Source organism: Ambystoma mexicanum, chromosome 2p, assembly GCF_040938575.1.
Source record: "Ambystoma mexicanum isolate Mex_15411 chromosome 2p, UKY_AmexF1_1, whole genome shotgun sequence".
Classification (NCBI taxonomy): Eukaryota; Metazoa; Chordata; class Amphibia; order Caudata; family Ambystomatidae; genus Ambystoma; species Ambystoma mexicanum.
This window is the reverse complement of record NC_090923.1, coordinates 967959791-967982553: the sequence shown is the minus strand read 5'-3', so window position 1 is coordinate 967982553 and position 22763 is coordinate 967959791. Positions and strand designations below refer to the sequence as shown.

The 22763-nt window shown below is 44.1% G+C and overlaps 1 protein-coding gene across 2 annotated transcripts in view; it reads left to right on the top strand.

The window, feature by feature from the left end:
* TOP6BL (TOP6B like initiator of meiotic double strand breaks) overlaps window positions 1–22763 on the top strand; it is a 1011792-nt gene that overhangs the window by 745486 nt on the left and 243543 nt on the right. For both annotated transcript variants that reach the window (XM_069643061.1, XM_069643062.1), the window contains one exon: window positions 3685–3783. In XM_069643061.1, coding sequence (XP_069499162.1) covers window positions 3685–3783 — 99 coding nt within the window. The remainder of the gene's footprint in view (window positions 1–3684; window positions 3784–22763) is intronic.

The following is a 22763-nucleotide window of genomic DNA, read 5'->3' as shown; positions in this document are numbered from 1 at the left end:
TCAGCATGCTCCGATGTAGGGTGTATGTGAGCGCCTGGTCTACTGTGTCGAAAGCGGCCGAGAGGTCGAGTAGAACCAGGAGGCAGGGGTGGCTGTCATCAAGGATGTTGATGGAGTCATCGGCCACCTGTATAGTTGCCGTCTCTGTGCTGCGTCTGGATCTGAACCTGGATTGGTAGGTTTGTAGGAGATTGTTGGTGTCGATGTGTTGCTGCAGTTGCACAGCTAGCGCTTTCTTGATGTTCTTGCCTAGGAAGGGAAGATGGTTAGTGGGGCGAAAGGTACCTAGGTTGTCAGGATCCACAGTGAGTTTCTTTAGTAGAGGGAGGATTTGTCCTGTCTTTAGGGTCGATGCGAAGGTGCCTTGAGTTAGGGAGCTGTTGATCGCCAGGTATGGAAGGAGAGCTTCCGCGGGGAGGGTCTTGGGGATGGATGCTCGAAGGGTGTCGTATGTAAACGATGTGGCTTTGAGGGTGGCTAGGGTTTCTACCAGGTCCTCTGTAGAGGGTGTCTTAAATGTTGTCCAGGGTGTTGAGATTTTGCGAGGAGGGATGTGATGTGGGTCTGTGGATGCTGAACTGGTGTCTATGTGCTAGTATCGCAGGGTCAGGTAGCGGGTTGATGCAGTGCCTGACCGCTTTGAAGATTTTGTTGTCGACTTCTGCTATGATGTTCTGATACTAGGAGGCCATGGCTGTGTTGATTAGTTGCTGGCGGGTTTACTCAGAGTTCCTTGAAGAGCTCTATGTCGGATGTGGTCCTTGAGCGGCGCCAGGTTTTCTCTTATTTCCTGATGACTCTTTTGATGAGGTTGAGTTCTTGCGTTTACCAGGGTGCTGACGGTTTTGGTTTGCAGTTGCCTTGTTTCAGAGGCGCATGTCGGTCGATGGAGGCAGCTTTGTGCTTGGGTGGTCTGTGGATGAGATGGAAGGAGACTTTATCCATCAGGGAGAGTAGGAAGTGTCAGGAGAGGACTTCGAAGGAGCCAGTGTTGTCGACGTCAAGTCTGGTACAGGGCCATGAGGTCTTGTGGATAATTGCGAGGCCTCCGCCTGTCTTGTTCATCTGGTCTCTGTGTTGGATGCTGTAGCTGTCAGAGACAAGGATATCTAGGATGTGGGTGTCAGCCAGGTCTCTGTGATGAAGATGGCACCATAGCCGTATCTAGTGATGAGGTCGGCGATGTCTGCTGCATGTGTGATAGCTGAGCAGACGTTGGTGATCATCAACATCTGTGTTGTGGACAGTGAGCGGGTGCTGATGGGCTTGAGGCTGATGTGGGTGACGTTGCTGCATTACAGAGTCCATGCCTTAGAGGAGGGGTGATGTTGGTGTTGGGGGGGTGGCCTGTGGAAACAGAGAGAGAAAATACACGTTGGCGCGTGCTTACCTGTTGTCTGAGCAGGGGTTCCTGCCCTGGCTCCTACTGGTCCGAACAGGTCCAAACAGGAATTTCCCCTTACTTCGTCTGACCTACCCGTCGGACGCCTGGATGAGAGATACCCTTTATCTAAGAGTTAAGAGCAGAAAGGAAGAGACAGGGCTAAGAAGGTGGGTGGGCCTTAAGCCATGTGACCTAGATCCATCTGCACCTGCTCACCAACTGCAAAGGAAAAGAGGATGGAGGGCTGCTTAAGAAGCAAAGAAGGGCGCCCAACAGGAGGACATCAACAGTTTAGAAGTGATTAATAGCTGGGCGGGGCTTAGGCCACATGCCCTAGATACACTTGCACCTGGTCACCTACTGCAAAGGAAAAAAGACTGGAGGGCTGCTTAAGAAGCGAAAAAGGGCGGCAAACAGGAAGGCACCAACTGTTTAATAGTGATTGACAGGTGGGCGGGTCTTAGGCAGTCACAAATTGCAACGGAAAAAAGGCTGGGGGTTTAAGCAGGGAAAAAGGGCGCAAAACAGGAAGGCACCAACAGTTTAGTACTGTTAGACAGGTGGGCGGGGCTTAGGTGACGTGACTTAGATCCACTTACACCTGCTCACCAACTGCAAAGGAAAAGGGGCTGGAGGGCTGCTTAAGAAGGGAAAAGGCGCAAAACAGGGTGTATACTAATTGACCTTTTCACAATTGACCTCGGGAGAATTGACCTAATGTAAAAGGTCAATTAGGACATAAATACGGGGGAATCCCCCGAAAAGCCCCACCCAGTCCAAAACCGCTGCAAGCCCCAGCCAATCCCCTTATATTATTTCTAATCCAAAACCAACCCAATGCATATACAAAATAACAAAAATAATATAAAGATCAATTGTGCAAAAGGTCAATTAGGGCCACTATAATTAGGTAAATTAGGACAAAAGGTCAATTGTAAAAGGTCAATTTGGGTAATACCGCAAAACAGGCAGTCACCAACAGATTAGCAGTGACTGAAAGGTGGGCTGTGCTTAGGCCACGTTACCTAGATTCACTTGTACGTACAATAGATCAGATTTGACAGGAAGCAGTGAGCTTTTTACAATGGGGTGAGTTTGAGGGACATTCTGACCAGGTTGTCGAGGGGAGTAAATGAAACAGTCACCGGGAACAATACATAAGTAGACATACATAGATTAAGGACAATGAACATTGGAAATGTTTAAGTGCTGGTAGACGGTACGGCCAGCTGTGCTCGGGATGTGTCCATGATGGGTGAAGTGCTAAAGTGACGGCAGAGCAAGTGAGGGACAAAGGCAGGTTAGAGGCAAGCAGGCATAGTGGTAACTTAAGAGGGTAACTCGGAGGCAAAGGCGTAGGTTTTTATTTTGGTTTTGAACAAATCTGTGTGGACTGTTTCTCGGATGTCCAGGGGAAGAGAATTCATGCTAGTGGAGCAAGAAGAGAGTAAAAGTGGAAGCGAGAGGAAGCACAGGGAAGGCGAGGAGCCACACATATGCCTCTGTGTCTGCCTCAGTTGCCAATACATGAGATGGCCTTTGTCATTTTAAAAGACTACAAAGGATCTTTCATTCTGTGTTGAATGTAGTTGGCCACAACGTACTATGTTATATTTCTATTTAGAATCCATCCAGGTAGCAGTGACATCTAATTGTAAATGTAGCTTCTTACTTTAACGTCAAAATGGAGTACTGTGTCTCGTGTATGGTATCACCATGCCCTCTATAACCCTCTTTGGCTTGCAGGATTTCCCTCTGACTGCTTCCTCTTGCGGAAATTATAGATGAAGGTCTGTTTGTGATTGACACCAGAGGCATTGCTAGGGGTGGGCTGGGGGGGGCGGGCTATAGCCCTGGGTCTTTTGGTTGTAGCCCCAGGTTTAGAAGCTCAGGGGATACAGCCAAAAGGCTAGCTAGCCCTGAGTCCCAACAATCCCGACATTAGCGTAGCCCCGGATCTTTTCCAGACCTAGCAACACCCCTGATCGCCACCCATTTGTGGGAAAGTGTGTTGTGTGATGACTCCAGCCCACCTTATTTTCTACCTTTTGAATTGTCCATAGGTACCACTTGATTTACAGGTGGAGGAATTAAAATGGGTGGCCCGTATATGATGATAAACATCATTTATACACACTCTTATGGGTATTTGTAATGTTGATGACTCTTTACGACACCCTTTTCAGTAAGTGATATGCCTGTGTAACTGTTGTTTTTTGTTGTACTGGTTTTTCATGATTGTTTTGGAGGAAATATGCGTTTATTAAATTGATTTCTTACATGTGGCCATTGTTTGGAAGGTTTTAGATGCCCAGGAGCTCAAAGTGGCAGTTCGGACGTCTTTACACAAAACATCCCTTAACAGAGTCTTGATGAGCCAAACATGTGACATTAAGACGGTAAGTGGCCATTGTTTTAAGCGTGAAGGGACCTAATCAAATAATTGCATCACTGCTAACGAAACTGCTTCCAGATCCCAATAGCGCGCTCACTTGTCTTTATTAAGCAGAGCACTGTCCAAACCGTCCATTCTGTGTACTACTGAAATACTATGTGGGCCACACAGATGCAAGAAACATGGTCTTTAGCTTAAAGGTGTAGGCCGTGTGTCAAATGTTGGTGCCATGGGTATCCTTCAAAATGGCATGCATGGTGCAAAGCTGTAGGTCAAGCACTCTTGCCTACTAAACAGATGGAAAACAATATGCTTCATCCGAATTCTACAGACCGTATTTGATGCATCCATGTAGCACACATTGATACACCTGCCACACTACAAAGCTGTGTCTTCTTTTTGGTTAGGCCCATGTTGGCACATCTGTGTGGTGCCCTTTGAGCCATGCACGGTTGTACTTAATGAACTACAAAGAAGCACAGGTCATGCTTGAGACATTGCAATGTAACTCTGATGCACTGCGTGAGCACCCTTTAAGTGCTCCAGGTCTTAGTATCCTGCTCCCACCGGGTCTATCAGGAGATCCGGTTGGTCTTTGGGTTGTGGGGTGCATGTTGAGAGGAATGGTAGAAGTAGCGCAGATTTACACATAACTGCATGGCACTGCTGGAGTTAGTGCACATTGATGAGAAGCACTAGCAGTGCATGTGGCGAGCTGTGCCTGTAGTGTAAGGTGGGAAGAAGAAAAGTGAGCAGGTTAGTTGAGAAGGGATACTGCAGGGGTCCTGGATTGAGTATATTTATCAGGACAGAGTGGACCAAGCTGTCATTGGTTTATTCTTGTCTTGACAGTTTGGGCATGTTCTAGTTTTCAGGGAAAGTGAGATCATCTCATCGGCACTGGGCCTCCTTTCCCATAGTCCCCTCATTTTCTAAAATTAAATAAATCATACATTTAGATGCTTAGGACTGCACTCTGCAAATCAATTTTATTTTCTTAAATACACATTTCAGATCTTAAAGATGGTTATTGTAATGATTGTTGACTATCACAGATAATGCATTCGTATAGTGTCACAATAGGCAAATATCACGGTGCAGTCCTAGGCATCCAAGCAGATGACTTGGTTAATGTTCTAGACGCTCTTGAGCTGTGGTTCAGGAAAGGTGTTGATGTGCATGGAAAAGCGTGTGTACTTTCGGACTTCAGGCTGTTCACTCAATATACCACATAGACCCACAAATAATGACCGACTCATAATGAACTCTCAGATTGAAAAGTGGCAGACTTGCTTGAGGTTGTTCAACATTGGTTGAGTTATCAGTGTTGTAAATGTAAGCCGTTGTGGCTGAAGCGGTAAGAGGAACGAATAAAAACCCTCTCTGCACCAGCTGTTCTGGCCTACTGTATAAAATACCAAGCTCAATGCAGTTGTCCCATTGTAAAGCACTCCACTGCTCTGGAGCTCGGTCCGTGCTATAAATAAAATACATATTGTTGGCCGCAGCATGAACATTGTGAGTTTTTAGATATTAATCACTGGAGAAGCAGAATGTGAGTATTTACCTGATTTGCATTGCTTTTCCATGCACATCAACACCTTTCCTGAACCACAGCTCAAGAGCGTCTAGAACATTAACCAAGTCATCTGCTTGGATGCCTAGGACTGCACCGTGATATTTGCCTATTGTGACACTATACGAATGCATTATCTGTGATAGTCAACAATCATTACAATAACCATCTTTAAGATCTGAAATGTGTATTTAAGAAAATAAAATTGATTTGCAGAGTGCAGTCCTAAGCATCTAAATGTATGATTTATTTAATTTTAGAAAATGAGGGGACTATGGGAAAGGAGGCCCAGTGCCGATGAGATGATCTCACTTTCCCTGAAAACTAGAACATGCCCAAACTGTCAAGACAAGAATAAACCAATGACAGCTTGGTCCACTCTGTCCTGATAAATATACTCAATCCAGGACCCCTGCAGTATCCCTTCTCAACTAACCTGCTCACTTTTCTTCTTCCCACCTTACACTACAGGCACAGCTCGCCACATGCACTGCTAGTGCTTCTCATCAATGTGCACTAACTCCAGCAGTGCCATGCAGTTATGTGTAAATCTGCGCTACTTCTACCATTCCTCTCAACATGCACCCCACAACCCAAAGACCAACCGGATCTCCTGATAGACCCGGTGGGAGCAGGATACTAAGACCTGGAGCACTCAAAGGGTGCTCAACAAGAACCACTTAGAAGCTTACCAGCAGACAGTAAAAGGGATCTTTGATCACACTCAGGATTCTCACCTGCTACTTCCTCTCCTCCTACTTTCCTCTCACTGCCCTTTTTGTTCCAGACCCATGCACTAGGATGTTGCCAAAATGGCAGAAGTTGTGTTATGTAAGACCATTTTGCACTTGTAGATTCGCTCCCTGCATGTGGCCTCAAATTCACATGCTCTCTGACCCACACTTCAGTTCTCTCCGCATTTGCAAGGAATTTTGTTTGCTGAAGCACTGCATTTATGCCCCAAGATAGCAATTTTAAATGCTGTGTTCCTTGTGATTGCTCCATTTCTGTGGTAGACCGTCAGCGCCTTGAGTGCCTCGGGCGCCCACGCCTGTGGTCTTGCATGGTCTGTAGCTCTTTGACAGGACGTACAATCAGGAAGTGCCTAAGGTGCTGGGAAGATATTTTCTCTGTTAAGACACAAGCACATTAAAGACTGTGTGGGTCCGATGATAAAGTAAGTCCCCTGTTTTTAGACATCATTGCCGGGTGATACATTTCACACGGTCTCTGGGTCAGGAGGGGTTCTAGCGACTTTTTCTGTGGCCACAAGGCTTCCATTAATGAGCATGGCTCTGAGCACAATCAGGGACTTTTGCAGGCCTGCAGGGCTCCTCCACATGTCATTCCTGAGGCACCTTCGGGGGATGAGTCAAGCACCTGAGGCACCACACGGGTCTCGGTAGGCACCCCAGAAAGGCATCACACGCTTCCACCCATATGGGAGAGGTCCAATGGGCTTATTTCCTGTGCCACAAGGCTGTTTCCACTTGGTTTTCACCTGAGGTCCCTTCGGGACTAGTCTGGGCAGTAAGGACACTAGCCTTTTGCCTGTGGACCACCAGCAGGGTCTTGTCCATGGCTTTGCAGTGATTTCAGTCAGCCCCTCTTCAGGGTTTGGTTAATGTTCTTCTGCCTGATTCATCTCTTCACAGATCTGCTGTGCGCCACTGAGAAGGTGCCTTCCCAGACTACAGTTGCTCACCACCAAGCCCTATTTACACGTGTGCTGCAAAATGGTGAATTAGAAGAAGCACAAGAGTAAAGCAGCAAAACCTTATTTGGCAAAGGGCAGGGTACCAAGTCCTCACAATATCAGGCCCTCTCAGTTAATGCAACAGATGAACCTCAAACCCCCTTGGACACATGTTCTGATCCTGACCAGGACCGAGGTTGTGGAGTGTGCTAAGATGGATTTCTCAAATCTGGCCTGGTGGACAGATTTCAGGAGGCCACCCTAGTTATAGTGAACAGGGGAACTCTGAGAGATTAGCCAAAACCAATCAAGGTAAGCATAGAAAGTGGTCAAGGCCTAGTCTCAGGAGAGGTGATTGGGATCAGCGGTCCACAATGAGTCCACACAGTGAAGTACACAATTATTCTACTTAAACAGGTAAGTACAAAGATACTATATTTATCATTGGCCCAAAAACACACTAGGAAAATTAATAAAGCAGGTAATATTATCACACAACACTCTAAATATAAAAACATGTATACAGTCACATTTGGTTATAGAAATGCACACAATTCACCTAAACGCCTGAAAGGTAAGGTAAGTAGTTATGCAATGAGAGAACCGTCCATAAGAATAGAAGCCCTAACTTTATGAGTCCAATCCCTAAATTAAATGGGGCCTTGTGCACAAAAAGTTTGCACATTTGCTTTAGGAGAGGGGACAAAGGTAGGAAGAGTTCCTGTGGTAGTGAGAAATGTTCCACAGACTTCACAAGAATTTTTCTGCTGAGAAAGATACTTATTCTATCAGTTAGAACAGCTTTCTAAGCAATCGTTTAAAAGTGAAAGAATGGAATAAATCAAAGTTGTTCACAAACATTTAAAATGGAGGAGATAGGGGCACCGGTAAGTATTGTGGCTACTCACCGCCCTTACTCCGATGTTACCAAAGGATTTGGCAGGTCAGATGGGAGTCGCTACAGGTAGGTTTTGCCACCGTTGGATCCAGTAAAAGATGCCCAGGAGCTTCAGGTGCTGACAAGATTCCGGTCGGATCCAGGAGTTGAGGACAACCCTTTCCGAAGAATAAATGCAGTAGGCACTGATGCAGGGCTCTTTAGGACACTCTACCAGACAGGGATTGCTGGTTCCAGCAAAAGCAGGCATCTCACCAGTTGCGAACAAAGGCTGACTTCCAGGACGGATCCCTTGATGCTGGGAAGCTGAAACTTGGCAGACAGGTGACTTGTAGGACTAGCTGGCATCCACCGAAGTTCCAGGGAAAGACGTGGAACGGCGACACTTCTGGCACGGTAGCCCAATTCAGAGCTGGTCAGTCCACCAGGTGGTCCAGGGACACTTCCAAAGGCTCAAAGCTGCAGGAACACGAGAAGACGTCAAGACTGGTTGGTCCCACCATTCCAAGGAGCCTTCTGAGATCAGGTAGTCCAGCAGGGCTTTACCAGGACAGTTGCAGGAAAGGTCGCCAGGCCTCTTCAGAAGTCATCCTCGTTCTTCAATCGGCTCCACAGCTACATAGGATATTTGACTCTCAGGTCCGATCTGCTGGAATGGCTTCAGGTCTCCTTTTATCCTAAATTCAGGTGAGTGATATCAAACTCAGCCCTTAAATGGTAAGGATCTGCATCACTCACTCAGTCATCAGTGGTCCAATCAGGGACCACTGTGGGTCTCATTCATGTATACACACCGGACTCCCTAGCACCCGTTTGTGGATTGTGACTACACGGTTCCAGCCCACTTCCTGGGTCAACACACATAAATGGAAGGCATTAGCCCGCGAAAACAGCAGCTTTCCTGTGCAAATGCATGACCATATTAGGGATTTCCTGACCTGAGAAGGCAGGAAGAAGGCCAAAGAACAAAATGGCCAAAGAACAAGTGAAAAATCTTGTGGCACGGCCCGGCCATCTTCGGACACTATCCACCTTTAATAGCCAAACGCAGTAAACGCGAAAGCGCATACTAAAATATAGCAAAAATTGTAAAAATGTATTTGCTGCCACCCGCTTGTCTTTAGGCACATTTAAAAGTAACAAAAAATCCCATACTTAAAAAAGGCTATGGTAATACAAAAGTAACCCCATTGCAATGCATTGAAAGATGCTGTGTGCAATGTTAAAAAGTTACCAAAACAGGTAAAGAGTAAAATACAAAGGGAAACATAGGTCCTCATTACGAGTTTGCTGGCATCCTTCCGGTATTTCTGGCGGGATACCAGCAAACTGCACTTACCGTCTCTGCCACCCGATATCCCGGTATTACCGGGATATTACGAGTGGCAGAAAGCCGGTAAATTCCCACACCATGGAATGGGTTTACCTGACTAACTGGCACTGGTATTACTGGTGCCATTGATTCTGGCATTTCTTTGCCGGTATGGGGCAGATCTGTGTTCCCCAACGGGAAACTTGAACTGTGCCGGTCCAGAAAGAATGCAGTAGCTGGAATAACCGGCATTTCTGCTGGCATTTTTTCCGTACTGGCACACTTGTAAAGAACCCCATAGTTTCCCAGTACTGACAGTTTTCCTGTAGCAAAATGAGAAAAAAGGACAAGGAACTGAAGCCGAAGCCTTTAAAAGGTCAGGAGAGGGTCAAAAACATCAGCCAAACGTTTGGGGGTATATATAATATTGACGGGAAGTTGCAGAAAAGAGAAATCTTTCCTAACAAGGTGCCTCTGATTTCCCCCATTCCAGAGAGACCATTGCTCCCCAGGACACAGGACAGAGTGGTCAGCCTCCACTAGCGACCCTTGTTCGCTATTCACAGCCCCATGGTGTTCTTACTGACTAAGATATATGCTCCTATATATAGATCAGATCCTTCATATTCTCAGGCTTTGCCGGTGTAACCATTTTAGCTCCATCGACCAAAGACTATTTGCAGGATGAATAGCACAACATATACCTTCCTTACTTGCATACATCCAATTGAGCAAACATAATTAAGAGAGTATATTACTCCCCTACCGGTACTATATAAATGTTTTTATTATTAGCACATAGGATACAAGTTTTAATAAATGTTCTTAAAAAATGTCCTAAAACAAATACACCCTACAAATAGCAATTAATATGACTACTAACATTGACAGCAAAAGTAATTCACATTCAATACAATTGTAACACACTTTCACTGTCATGTATGTATAAAATAAATATACATGTATTCCCAAATGTGCAACTCTAGCATGTTCAACAAAAACATCTGAAGGATTGCTCACTTAGGCTTCAGTCCTTTTTTAACGCTCTACATGTTTGAGACCTTTCATCCCTTAATGAGCTATTCCTCTAGGGCTTAATTCACAGCAGTGTCACTGAGCTTCAGCCACCTCTCTTTGGGGTGCAACATACAAAGAGAGTGATAAGTACTTCCATGTATCATCAAATAGATCTCTGGCTATTCATCTTAATGACATACTATTTGTCTTCACTATCTGTGCATAGACTGCCCCTTTTTTACCCCAACAGAAAAATAATCTTCATGGAATCCAATCTGTGGAACTAAATATAAAGGAATTGTAAAGGGAATGGCCGTGAGGGCAACACTACCAAGCTATATATTGGTGAAAAACAAAGTACACAAATAGTCTAATTCTTAGGGATTTAAGCAATGGGGAAAGAGAGGATAAACAATGGGTCTGTGTAGGTACATGAGTCGATAAAATAAAATAATCTGTCCATTCCTAAAATAAAAACAAACTAAAGCAAAAAATGATTAAAAAAAACGGGAGAGAAAAATTACCTGCGCCCTCATATAACTTGTATAGGACCAGTGTGGAATGAATTTCGATATGTCATCTAACTTACAAAATCATAGCTTACTTATGAAATCAGAGCAAAGTCCTGCTTTCTTACATCACTAATTTTGTGCAGCTCACTTTGGTATATTTTTCAAACATCCCATTCGCTGTAGGTTGTTTGATGTAAAGCACAAAGTGAATCCACTCTTTAGTCAACTAATACACACAAATGGTTCACAGTCCAACCCATATAAAAAATCTAGATAAAGAACGCCAGACTGCTCCCTCAGCACTGGGCTAACCATTACTTAATCTATTTTGACTTATCTGCCCACCCGCTGAATCAACATTCTAAGAAAATGTTTTGCAGTAAACTGCAGTTGTTAGCTAAAGACAACTTGGCCCTCTCTATACAATTTAATATTGAATCCATTAATCAAACCTTATCTTTAGAAGACCTAGCTAGAGATTATTATTTTAAAATAAAGTAACTCACCAATTAATGAGGGAGCCCCTTTATTCAAGAGGAATAAATGGTGTAACCCTCATCTAAAAGCCATTAAAACTAATATCACTTCAAAGACAAAAGACCCTTCCCCAGGCATGGACATGGCAATTAAATACATCTGAAGTGAATATAAAACATATATATATCGAGAACCAAATTGATAGTGCAGAAAATGCCCCAAACAAACATTTCAAATCTTTTCAAATCTTGCATCAGTTTAGCAATCCTGAGGCACAAAGAAGTTCTATTCCTGCTTCCTTGAAGTGGATTGAAGATCTGGCGTTGACTTTTCAAAACCCAATAATTATCATCAGAAGAGAAATAGCGCAGTAATTGAATGTTGGTGTTCCCAGAGACAATGGGCCTCATTAGGAGTTAGGCGGCCGCGGAATGAACGGTGCCGGTAAGGGAATGGCACCGTTCATTCCGGGCCGCCCAATTACGAGGTCTGCAGCGGGTCCTGCTCTGGTCCTTAGCGGGACCCGCTAGCAGACCAGGATGCTAACAACGGGCACGTCATTAACGGGCTCGTTGTTAGTATCCTCCCCATTCCCATTGAGCCCTATAAGGGCTCAATGGGAATGGGGATGTACCGGGTCCCGTGAAAGGGATTTACCGGGCCCTCCAAGGTCGGAATGGCCCGGTAAATCCCCTTTTGCGGGATCCGGACCTGGTACCCGGTATGGGGGTAGCCATGCCGCGAAAAGCGGCATTGCTACCTCCATACATGTAATGAGGCCCAATGACCCCCTTTTATGCAATGGAATAGAAAATAACCTGTCCCAATTATTTGACATTGGGCCCCTCACTATTGATCAAATCTCCAGCTTAATCTCTTCTATAAATTGTCCTGGTCATCCCTGTTGATCGACTATAATTGAAATCGACAGCTTCTCTATAGTTTCACTACCAACTTTATTAAAGTGCCCTTTGCAGAAGGCCACACTCTGGCAGAGCTTAAAAAAGTGGATCACTCTATTATTGAAGATCCGTTAAACAATGGGAATTACCGCCCAATCTCTTTACTGTCCACTGAATGTTTGGATAAAATGGCATCTAAACAACTACATGAGCATCTGGAAAAACATCAATTGCTCAGGGACTTTCAATCTGGCTTTTGTCCCGGGAGTAGCACCGAAACTGCACTTTTTGGTGTTAACGGTCCAGTCCTTAGGAGTATGGACCAGTAATCCACAGCTCTGCTTATGTTATTTCATCTCTTGGCAGCCTTTTATAGCTTGGACCATTCAATCTTGTTTTCCAGGCTGAAACATGTCACCAATGTATCGGATAATGCATCTAAATAGTTTATTTCATTCCTAAAAAATTGTCTTGACATAGTAAGAATCGGCCAATACAAATCAAAAGAACAACTTTTAGACTGTGGGTTACCTCAAGGGGTGTGTTTGTCTTCTCTTCTATTCAATATCTATTTAAAACCCCTTCATGACTGTCTTTTGTCTCAGAATGCCATCTCCCAGAACTATGGATGATACTCAATTTTCCATCATTATTCGGCTAGCTCTGGAAAGAAGCCAAGTGATACATATAAAATCTTGAATAACAGTGAGCTCTGGATGAACTGAAATTGGTTGAGCCATAGCGCTTCAAAAACAGAATTTGTGAGCATGTCGCTGATCGCTAAACCATCACATTCTCCTATCTCCAGTTATGCTTAGACAAAGCAACTGTTAAAGCTCAGCCGGTTGTAAAAAACCTAGGGGTCTACTTTGACTCACAGCCACCGATGTGCCAGCACGTAAATAAATTAATACGTGGCTTAAACCTTTACTTAATGATTCTCAAGCAAATTAGGCCATTTATTTCTGAACATCATTATAAATTTAATACATAAAATCTGGCAAGCTTGCACCTTAAAAGTGTACTAAACTCAGCAAATTCATATCAATAGATATGAATAAAAACAGAACACTCTATCAATAGGCACATAATTACTTTAGGTGGACAATTTATAACATTTGTAAATCTAAAAAACGTTTCCTAATTGCCCATGCACTAACTTGAAATTTCGCAGTCCAGAGCGCTATGACCTCCGTTTTACAGGCTTTCAAAATGTTCCCTACTTGTCTCACCCCTTCTTTTCTTAACAGTGGTTGTATCCATCTACATCTAGACCAATAACACATGGGTCAAAAAATGTGAACGTATACAACATTCTTGAATACATCTTTGCAATAGGGGAAATTTCCTGAATCACTCAAAGACCACTCTGCCATGAGAGCTGCATAAGGTACAATATCTAAACAAAGTTTTGATAGCATAATTCTATAGCTCATTTTTTAAATTAATTTTAGATACACGTCATACCCACTATACATTTTCACTTCTGAATAATCATTTGTTTTTGTCCATTGTGCATCTATGTAAGATATGCGTCTCAGACTTATTTTTAAAAGCCTTTTTTTATATTGCATTTAACATCACTCGAAAAGGCACCACATTGATTCCTAAGATGTACATAACGTAGGTCAGCTGAATTTGCTTTGATAGACTTTAACCAGTGCCAATTACTTCTAGGGTCATTTGCAACTGACCATAACATTTTCTTATGTGTAAAAGCCAGAACGAGATCAATTTTAAATATATTTCATAATTGAGTGGTAAAATGACTAGTTCCAAATATGCAGGCATTGTTGGGGCATTGCGGGATACATCCAAAAGTTGTTTAAATAATTATCATTTCATATTAGTCAAAGGAGCATAACCCCAAAGTTTTGTTCCATAAGTAGCAGCATCATGGGCTGTTTCCTTATAAACATGTAGGGCAGGCTGAACAGCCTTACCACTCAATGTATTTATAAGTGAAAGACATACTCATATCCTTTGTTTAATCACACCCTCACTTTTTCTAACTTGGGATATCCAAGGTCCATCAGAGGTTAACCGAATCCCCAAATAGACTACACAGATCCTCTCTGTGTTTAAGGCAAAGTTTGCATTTTTCTTCTTAACCCATGTCCTTGGCATATCATGGCAAGCATTTTAGAGTTGTCAACTGGCAACTTAAATTCCCTTGAGAACTTCTCCAAAACATTACGTTTTTTGTTTATGCCTATAGGCATTTTATACATACAGGCAACTTCATCAGCATAAAGTAATAATGTGACTTTTTTATCTCCTGTCATTGGTGTGTGGCAATCAGTATTCTAAATCTCTGACACTAACACTTTAATATATATGGAAAATAAAAAGGGGACAGGACACAGCCCTGTCTCACCCCTATATTTACCTCAAAATATTATGTATTGTCTCCAAACTAAACGCATCTAACTCTGGCTTTATTTCCCTCGTAAATGCTTTGTACGGCATGTAATATGCTTCCGGCATTCTGCCTTTCTCCAATACTTTCCACAATTTCGATCTGCCCACAGTATCAAATGCTGTTTAAAAGAAATAATGTACAATGGTTCTTTTTTTAATATATATAGATTTCAAAATGATAGTGCTTAATAGAAATACCTGTTCAATTGCCCCCATAGATTTCTTGAATCCTGTCAGTAGTTCGGAGATTATTGCTCTCATTACAAGATTGCCGGTAGGCCGACGGTAGTACTGGTGGCCTACCGGCAACCTCAGCTTACAGTTTCCACCACCCGATATCGCAGTAACACTGGGATATTATGGGTGGTAGCGGAATGTTCACATGGAGTCGGTTAGGACTCCATGGGAATGAGAACACTGAAGCACTGTTGTTATCGGTGCTGGTGCTTCAGTGATTTATCTGCCAGTAGGGGCCTGAATTACCTGCAGGTCAGGCCTGTCGGTTGTTCACCTCCCCTACTGGCAGACTCTGAGTAACCTGGTCCAGCTCTGGCATTTTTTCCAGTAGTACCAGCCATTTTATCTGCATTTTTTCCGGACCGGGTTACTCACAATGAGGCCCTATATCTTGCTTAGCTGTCCATTCTTCTAGCCTATGTAATAATAAATTTCTGTACATTTTAGCACAGGAATCTATCAAAGAGATTGGGATTGGTTGCCTTTTTTAAATAGGAAGACGATTTCGGCTAGTTTGCAGGAAGGTTGTACCATTCCATGTTTATTTAAACCATTAAAAAACATGTTAAAAAGTGAGGGTAAATCACAGGAGCAATGGGGCTCCTATTTCTTGCCTCCTTTTTTAACATCTGTCTTACCACTTCGACCTTCCCTTCTGCTTTCAAACACACAGTTATTATTCCTATCTTAAAGAAACCCACAGCTAATCCCCTTCTTGTTTCAAATGTTCATCCCATATCTCTCCTACCCTTTCTATCTAAGCTTCTTGAGCGTCTTGTTTATTCACAAAGGTCCACATTAGTGTCAGGTCTATTTCTTCTTCCCCCCACTCAGTCTGGTTTTCGTCCCTGCCATTCTACCGATACAGCTTTGACTTGCGTACTTGACTCTCTCCTCACAGCTCATTATTCAAAACACTTTTCCGTTCTCATTCTTCTCGATTTATCTGCTGCTTTTGACACAGTGGATCATTCCTTGCTTCTGGACTTTCTCTCTTCTTTTAGTTTTTGTGGGTCTGTTCTATCCTGGTTTTCGTCCTACCTATCTGATCATACCTTTGCTGTCTCCTGGGATGGCAATACCTCTCCTTCCTTTTCTCTTGACCATGGTGTTCCACAAGGGTAAGTCCTTGGTCATTTTCTATTTTCTTTATACACTTCTTTTCTTGCTCCTATTATGTCATCCTTTGGAGTATCAGACCACTTCTATGCTGATGATACTCATCTGTTTCTTTCCTTCTCATCCTTTACACCTGACATTCATCACACTCTTTCATCCTGGCTCTCTGCTATTAAATCCTGGATGACTTTCCACTTCCTTACTTTAAATGCTGGAAAGACTGAAGTCTTATTCTTTCCCGCCAACACTCTTTCCTCACCGTCTCTTCCTTCTTCTATTTCTTTTCCTCCCTCTAGTCTCTCCATTTCTCTCACTGCCCGTAATATTCGTCTTTACTTCGACTCTGATCTTTCCTTTGGCCATCATATCTCCCTTACATCGCGTGCCTGTAGATTTCATCTTTACGACATATGCAAAATTCGCCCATTTCTTACTTTTCACGCCACAAAGCTTCTTGTATCCTCGCTAGTTTTCTCCCGACTCTTTTACTGTTCTGTTCTATTCTTTGGTCTTCCCTGCTCACGTCTTGCTCCGCTTAAATCAATGTATCATTCATCTATTTGTTCACTTTGCCTTCTCTCTTATCAGGACTCAATTTCTCCTTCTCTTGCTTCACTTGGATGGCTGTCCTTCCACTCTCAGCTCAAATTTTATTTCCTTTGTCTAGTTTTCAAATCTCTCTATGGTCTTGCCCCTGACTATCTTGCATCTCTCCTCTCATTCTATTCTCCTTCTCGTCTCCTCCGTTCTGCAGGTCTTTTTAGACTTAATGTTCCCCGTCCCCCCTGTGCTCAATCCCGCTTTTGCTCTTTCCAGCTTCTTGCTCCTCTCCACTGGAATCTTCTTCCTCTGTCTCTTCGCCCCATTACTTCTTATTCTCTGTTTTGTTCTTCCTTAAAAAACTCATTTGCTTCAGTGGCCTGATTATTTGATACTGGCTGACCCTGAACACTATTTACATTGCTGATTTTAATGTACCGTTGACTGTCCTATGTAAAGCACTTTGGTTAAAGGCGCTATATAAAACATAATAAAAATACAAAAAGGCCACCTAAGGCCAACATAAGGCTGCTTGCCCTGTTTGCCCCGACAGACCCCCATCGCCGTGGAGTGGGCAGGAGCCCCCCCACCACCAACCAGGACATCGCCACAGGCACCGACCAGCACTTCTAGCACCGGAGTCATCACCAGCACTGGAGTCCTGCGAATATACGCGGCAGCGTTTGATCCCTCCACGGGATCATGGAGCAGAGTCCATTTGCCCCTGCATCTGCTTCCCCTGTATGCCCTGTGCCCTCCAACATCAAAGGAGCCTCCTCAGCCCCCAGGACCGCACGCGCACCGACATTCGCTAAAACAAAATGTAGGGCGCGATGCGGCCTGAAAGCGAGGCTGGGCGTCCCAAGCCACCTAAGGCCAACATAAGGCCGCTTGCCCTGTTTGCCCCTGTTCGCCACGGTTCGGCGCAACGTGCTACTGCAAATCGAACGCAACTGCATGAACTTTTCATCCATCTAGTCACAGGTAGCTGCCTACCTGATGTAAGTACCACATTAATTGTACCATAACCAATTACTGTGACCTACTTTATGCTTTTACACTATAGCACCCAGCCATACTCTATCCTGCTCAATTAGCGTCCTATCCTTGCTCTTGCCTGCACGCCAGCGTAGGGCCTTCTTAAGCTCTACTAACTGTGCCCTGCCCCATACTACAACCCTGTACCAGGTGACACAAACATGCCTCATCTATGTACCTCTCCTCTAACTTCCTCCGCTGATTGTCCTATGGCGCTGCAAAGTCCAAGTGGCTCCCTACCAGCACTCTGTCCACTCCTTGATTGCTGCATTTAGCCTATTTTGCCCAATATTTGATTGCTGCATTTAGCCTATTTTGTCCTATAACTGATTGCTGCATTTAGCCTATTTTGTCCTATAACTGATTGCTGCATTTAGCCTATTTGGCCCAATATTTGATTGCTGCATTTAGCCTATTTTGTCCTATAACTGATTGCTGCATTTAGCCTATTTTGTCCTATAACTGATTGCTGCATTTAGCCTATTTTGCCCAATATTTGATTGCTGCATTTAGCCTATTTTGCCCAATATTTGATTGCTGCATTTAGCCTATTTTGCCCAATATTTGATTGCTGCATTTAGCATATTTTGTCCTTTATTTGATTGCTGCATTTAGCTTATGTTGCCCAATATTTGATTGCTGCATTTAGCCTATTTTGTCCAGTCCCTGATTGCCGCATTTAGCCTACACTGCCCAATGCTTAGCCTACTCTGCCTAATATTTAGCCATATGCTGTCTAATATTTGATCGATACATGCAATAGCAGCCTCTAGTTCGACTAGCCATAACACTATGTACTCTTACTATGTACCCCAGTCCATCGAGCATCATTCACTAACCTGATAGCTCTATTTATTACTACTGTCTATATCACCATGCCCTCCATACTGCCCCCAGAGGGCGTAGGAGCCTCTCATATGCAACTTATCTCTAAATCCCCTTGTAGCACAGCACAGAGAAACCTCAGACTCCGGGCACGACTACCCAAAATATTCGAACATGTTAACAAATATAACATTAACGTGGATCACCTTAGACCGAAACTACTCCCACCTTTGGAAATCACCATTCTTCCTAGCCGCAAACCCCTCCCTAAAAGAAATAAGACCACCACTAACCGACTTGCCACCGCTAACTGGAGTCCTACACTACAGCTAGAACCCGACCTGAAAGGTGCATCAATCAATGCTAGATCTTTAGTCGCTCATGCTACAGATATAGCAGACACTATCCTGGAAAATGACCTTGACTTCATCGCCATTACTGAATCCTGGCTCCACGAGGCAGCAGGTCCAGCACTAACGCTAGCAGTTCCAGACAACTACACTATCCTTAGAGCTGATAGACTAGACGCACGAGGTGGAGGAATAGCGATCATCGCCAAAACCAATCTCTCCATGAGAATCACCTCTACACCCAACTTTAAATCCTGCGAGTCTCTCTCCATTAAACTACCCACTGCCAACTCTCAAACATTAAATATCCATCTCCTCTATAGACCCCCAGACCTAATCAGCACCTTCAATGAAGATATTACCACTGTTATCTCTGAGAAGCTAAAAAACTCCTCACAGACCTTAGTGCTAGGAGATTTTAACCTAGGGTACAATGATATCAATGATCACTAGGCCACCGCCGTAGCCAACATCCTGACAGAACTAGGCTTCACGCAGAAAGTGAACATGTGCACCCATACCAAAGGGAGAACTCTTGACTGGATTGCCAGTCACAACTGCAACCTCTCCATTACATCCATCGCCCCCCAAATATGGACTGACCACCACTTAATCTCCTTTACTCTCAATACTAAAAGACCCACTGCTATAACACCCCCCCCCTCGCCGCACCTACATTAACTAGAAACAAGAAAAATATCACAGCAGACAATATCTTACCCCATATCCTACCGAATCTTAACTCCTTACCAGACTATACTGACCCAGGCCTTCTAGTGGAGGAATTCAATAATGCTATGACCTTGGCTCTCGACAGCATTGCTCCATTTAAACCTAGGAACAGTAAACCAAAAAAGCATCTTAACTCTTGGTTTACACCCCACCTAAAGAACCTAAGATTACAGAAAAGAAAATGCGAAAAGGTATGGAACCTACATCCTACCGCAGAAAATAAAACGAATCTAATAAATATCTCAACGCAATACAAAAAGGATATCATCCTGGCCAAACAAGAAATGTATAACAATAGTACTACCCAAGCCAACTCCAGTATGAAGGAGCTCTTCTCTATTCTAAAAGAATTGGAAACCCCTATTGCAGTACAGGATGACTCCATTAAAGATAAAACCTGGTGCAGAGACATGGAGTTGGCACTAACCAACAAAGTAGCCAACCTCCAAACAAAAATTGCTCTAAAGAAAGCCTCATTATCATCCCAAACCCAAATTCTCCTGAACAAAACACCAATACCTAAACCCAAAGAACTCACCCAATTCAACTTTTCTAAGGTCTCAGTGATCGAGGTAGAGAAAACCATTCTTGGACTTAAACCATCCAATTGCAAAGGCGACCAATACCCAGCACAATTGATCAAGGACGCTGCTAGAGATCTAGCTCCCTTCATCACCAAACTTATTAATGCCTCCTTTACTACTGGCACCATCCTGCGCAATCTAAAGGAATCATGGGTACTCCCCCCTTCTGAAAAAACAAACACTGGACCCCAACATTCCCACAAACTACAGGCCCATCACCACAGTGCCATTCTTAATAAAAATACTAGATAAGGTAGCATACACCCAAATTCAGAACTTCCTCGAGGTGAACCATCTCCTTGGCGCCCGCCAATCTGGCTTCCGCCCTCAACATGGCACAGAGACTGCCCTTATCGATTTAAAGGCCCAAATAGGCTCACTCAGAGACAAGGGTAAATTAGCACTCCTCCTCCTACTAGACCTCACAGCCGCCTTTGACCTGGTGGACTATAGGGTCCTGTGTAATCACCTGGACTCTGCGGCCCACTTTTCAGGGGAGGCTATAGTCTGGATACAGTCATTCTTCAGTGACAGGACCATGAGGGTGTTCTCCCCCTCAGCGGCAGCAGACCCGATACCCATTACTTGTGGAGTGCCCCAGGGATCCTGTGTCTCGCCAACACTCTACAATATCTTCACCAAGCCACTCTTTGACGATCTTGACAATCTGGGTATCACCTATACCAATTATGCAGACGATACCCAGATTCTCCTACCACTTACCGGGGATTATGGGGAAGATCTGGCTTTGGTGAACAGACTCTATAGCATCGTTCAGGCATGGATGGCCAACCATGGCCTATGCCTGAACGATGACAAAACGGAGCTCATCACCATGGGCACCGCAGCTCGCATTTCTAAACTCAACCCAAATTACTCAGCATTCATCATCAATGGGAACACTATCAAGGTCGCCAGAGAAGTAAAAACGCCAGGTTTCTACCTCGACTCGACCCTATCCCTCACCAAACAGGTAAACTTATTGGCCTCATCCATGGCCTATACATGTAAATTAATACGAGCCGGAAAACAATTCCTATCAGATGACAGTTGCCTAATCATATCCAGAGCCCTTATCCTATCTAAATTAGATTATTGTAACTCCCTCTACATAGGGTCAACTAAACGAACCATCAACAGAATGCAAGTGCTCCAAAATAATGCACTTACAGCGGCCCTAAGTATTCCTAGAAGAGTACATATTTCTGAAATAAGACGAAAACACAAATGGCTCTCTACCCAGGAAAAATCAACCTCAAATCTGCCTCCCTCATCCACAAATGCTTAAATAACAAAGCCCCTCTTTACCTAACAGAAAGTTTTACTAGAAAAAACTCCACTAGACCAACAAGAACAGTCAGTCCCAATTGCCTGCTCGTGCCCAGATTTAAACTGACCACTATTGGAGGGTCCAGCTTCCCAGTCAGGGCAGCTCAATTGTGGAACTCCCTAACTCACGCTCTTAGATCTGACCAAATGTACAACAAATTCAGAAAGAAACAATAATATGGCTCACTGAGAATGCTATGTAACTCGCATTCTCCCCACGCACCTACCGCATGTACTGTACCTGATATAGATTAGCTATTATGTAAACGTCAGCTATATGATGACTTGCTGTCTGCATACCGTTTGTATATGTACTTTACTGCCTTACCTTCACCCTGTGGAGCCAAGAATATTGTTTTTACCATGCTCCGTATATTTGTAATTTCTGTAACCAAGCTGTAAGCCCTCTTGTCAAATGCGCCCTGCTACCACAGGGTCCCGTGCACACAATAAATAAATAAACCAACAAACAAACAAACAAATACAAAAAATATAGACCAATATCCCTAATTAACATAGAGACTAACATTCTGGCTAAAGCCGTAGCCAACAGTCTGTGTAAAATAATTGCAGAGGTGGTGAAAGAGGACCAATGTGGTTTCATTCCGAATAGATTGACTAGGCTAAACATACAACGCCTCCATCTGATCCTGGGGGGAGCAAAAGAGATGAGGTATCTGCTGGACGGTTTGACATTGGATGCCCAAAAATCCTTCAACTCTATTGAGTGGGTGTACCTAATCGCGGTCCTGCCCCGGATGGCCTTTGGTGAGAGGTTTATAGGGTGGGTCCAGGTGCTGTACAATGGCCTTACGGCCCGAGTGCAGGTCAATGCCATGGTATCCGAGAGGTTCGCACTGGGTCGCGGCACCAGACAAGGGTGCCCACTCTTGCCCATGTTGTTCACCCTGGCCTTGGAGCCCCTGGCCGATTGGATCGGGGGGGCCTATAGGTGTCAGGATTCATGTGGCTGAGGGAAGGGAGGAGAGGATATCGTTGTACGCAGACGGCATCTTACTTTATGGAACAACGCAGAGATCTTGTGCTGAGAATTATGGACATTATCAAGGAGTTTGGTTCTGGGTGAGGGGTCTTCAGGGAGTGGGAGTGGGACACTGGATGGCGAGACCTGGTATCCCCTTCCCTGTAACACCTTTATCCCATCCTACCAGGTAGGATACTTAGGAACTTAGCCCCGCCCCCTTTTCCAACACGAACACTTTCTCACGAAAGAGAAAACGGACTAACAGCCGAGCTGTATATCTGACATGTCCCAATACAATGGTCAGGCTGCCGGGAATGGGATAACACCCCCTGCCCGGGAATGTAGTGATCTTGTCTGTTCAGTCCCCAGGCATCCTCCATCTCTTGGAAAGATCAAATCCCCCTGGTGAGACTACATCCCCCTTTGCTTCCATT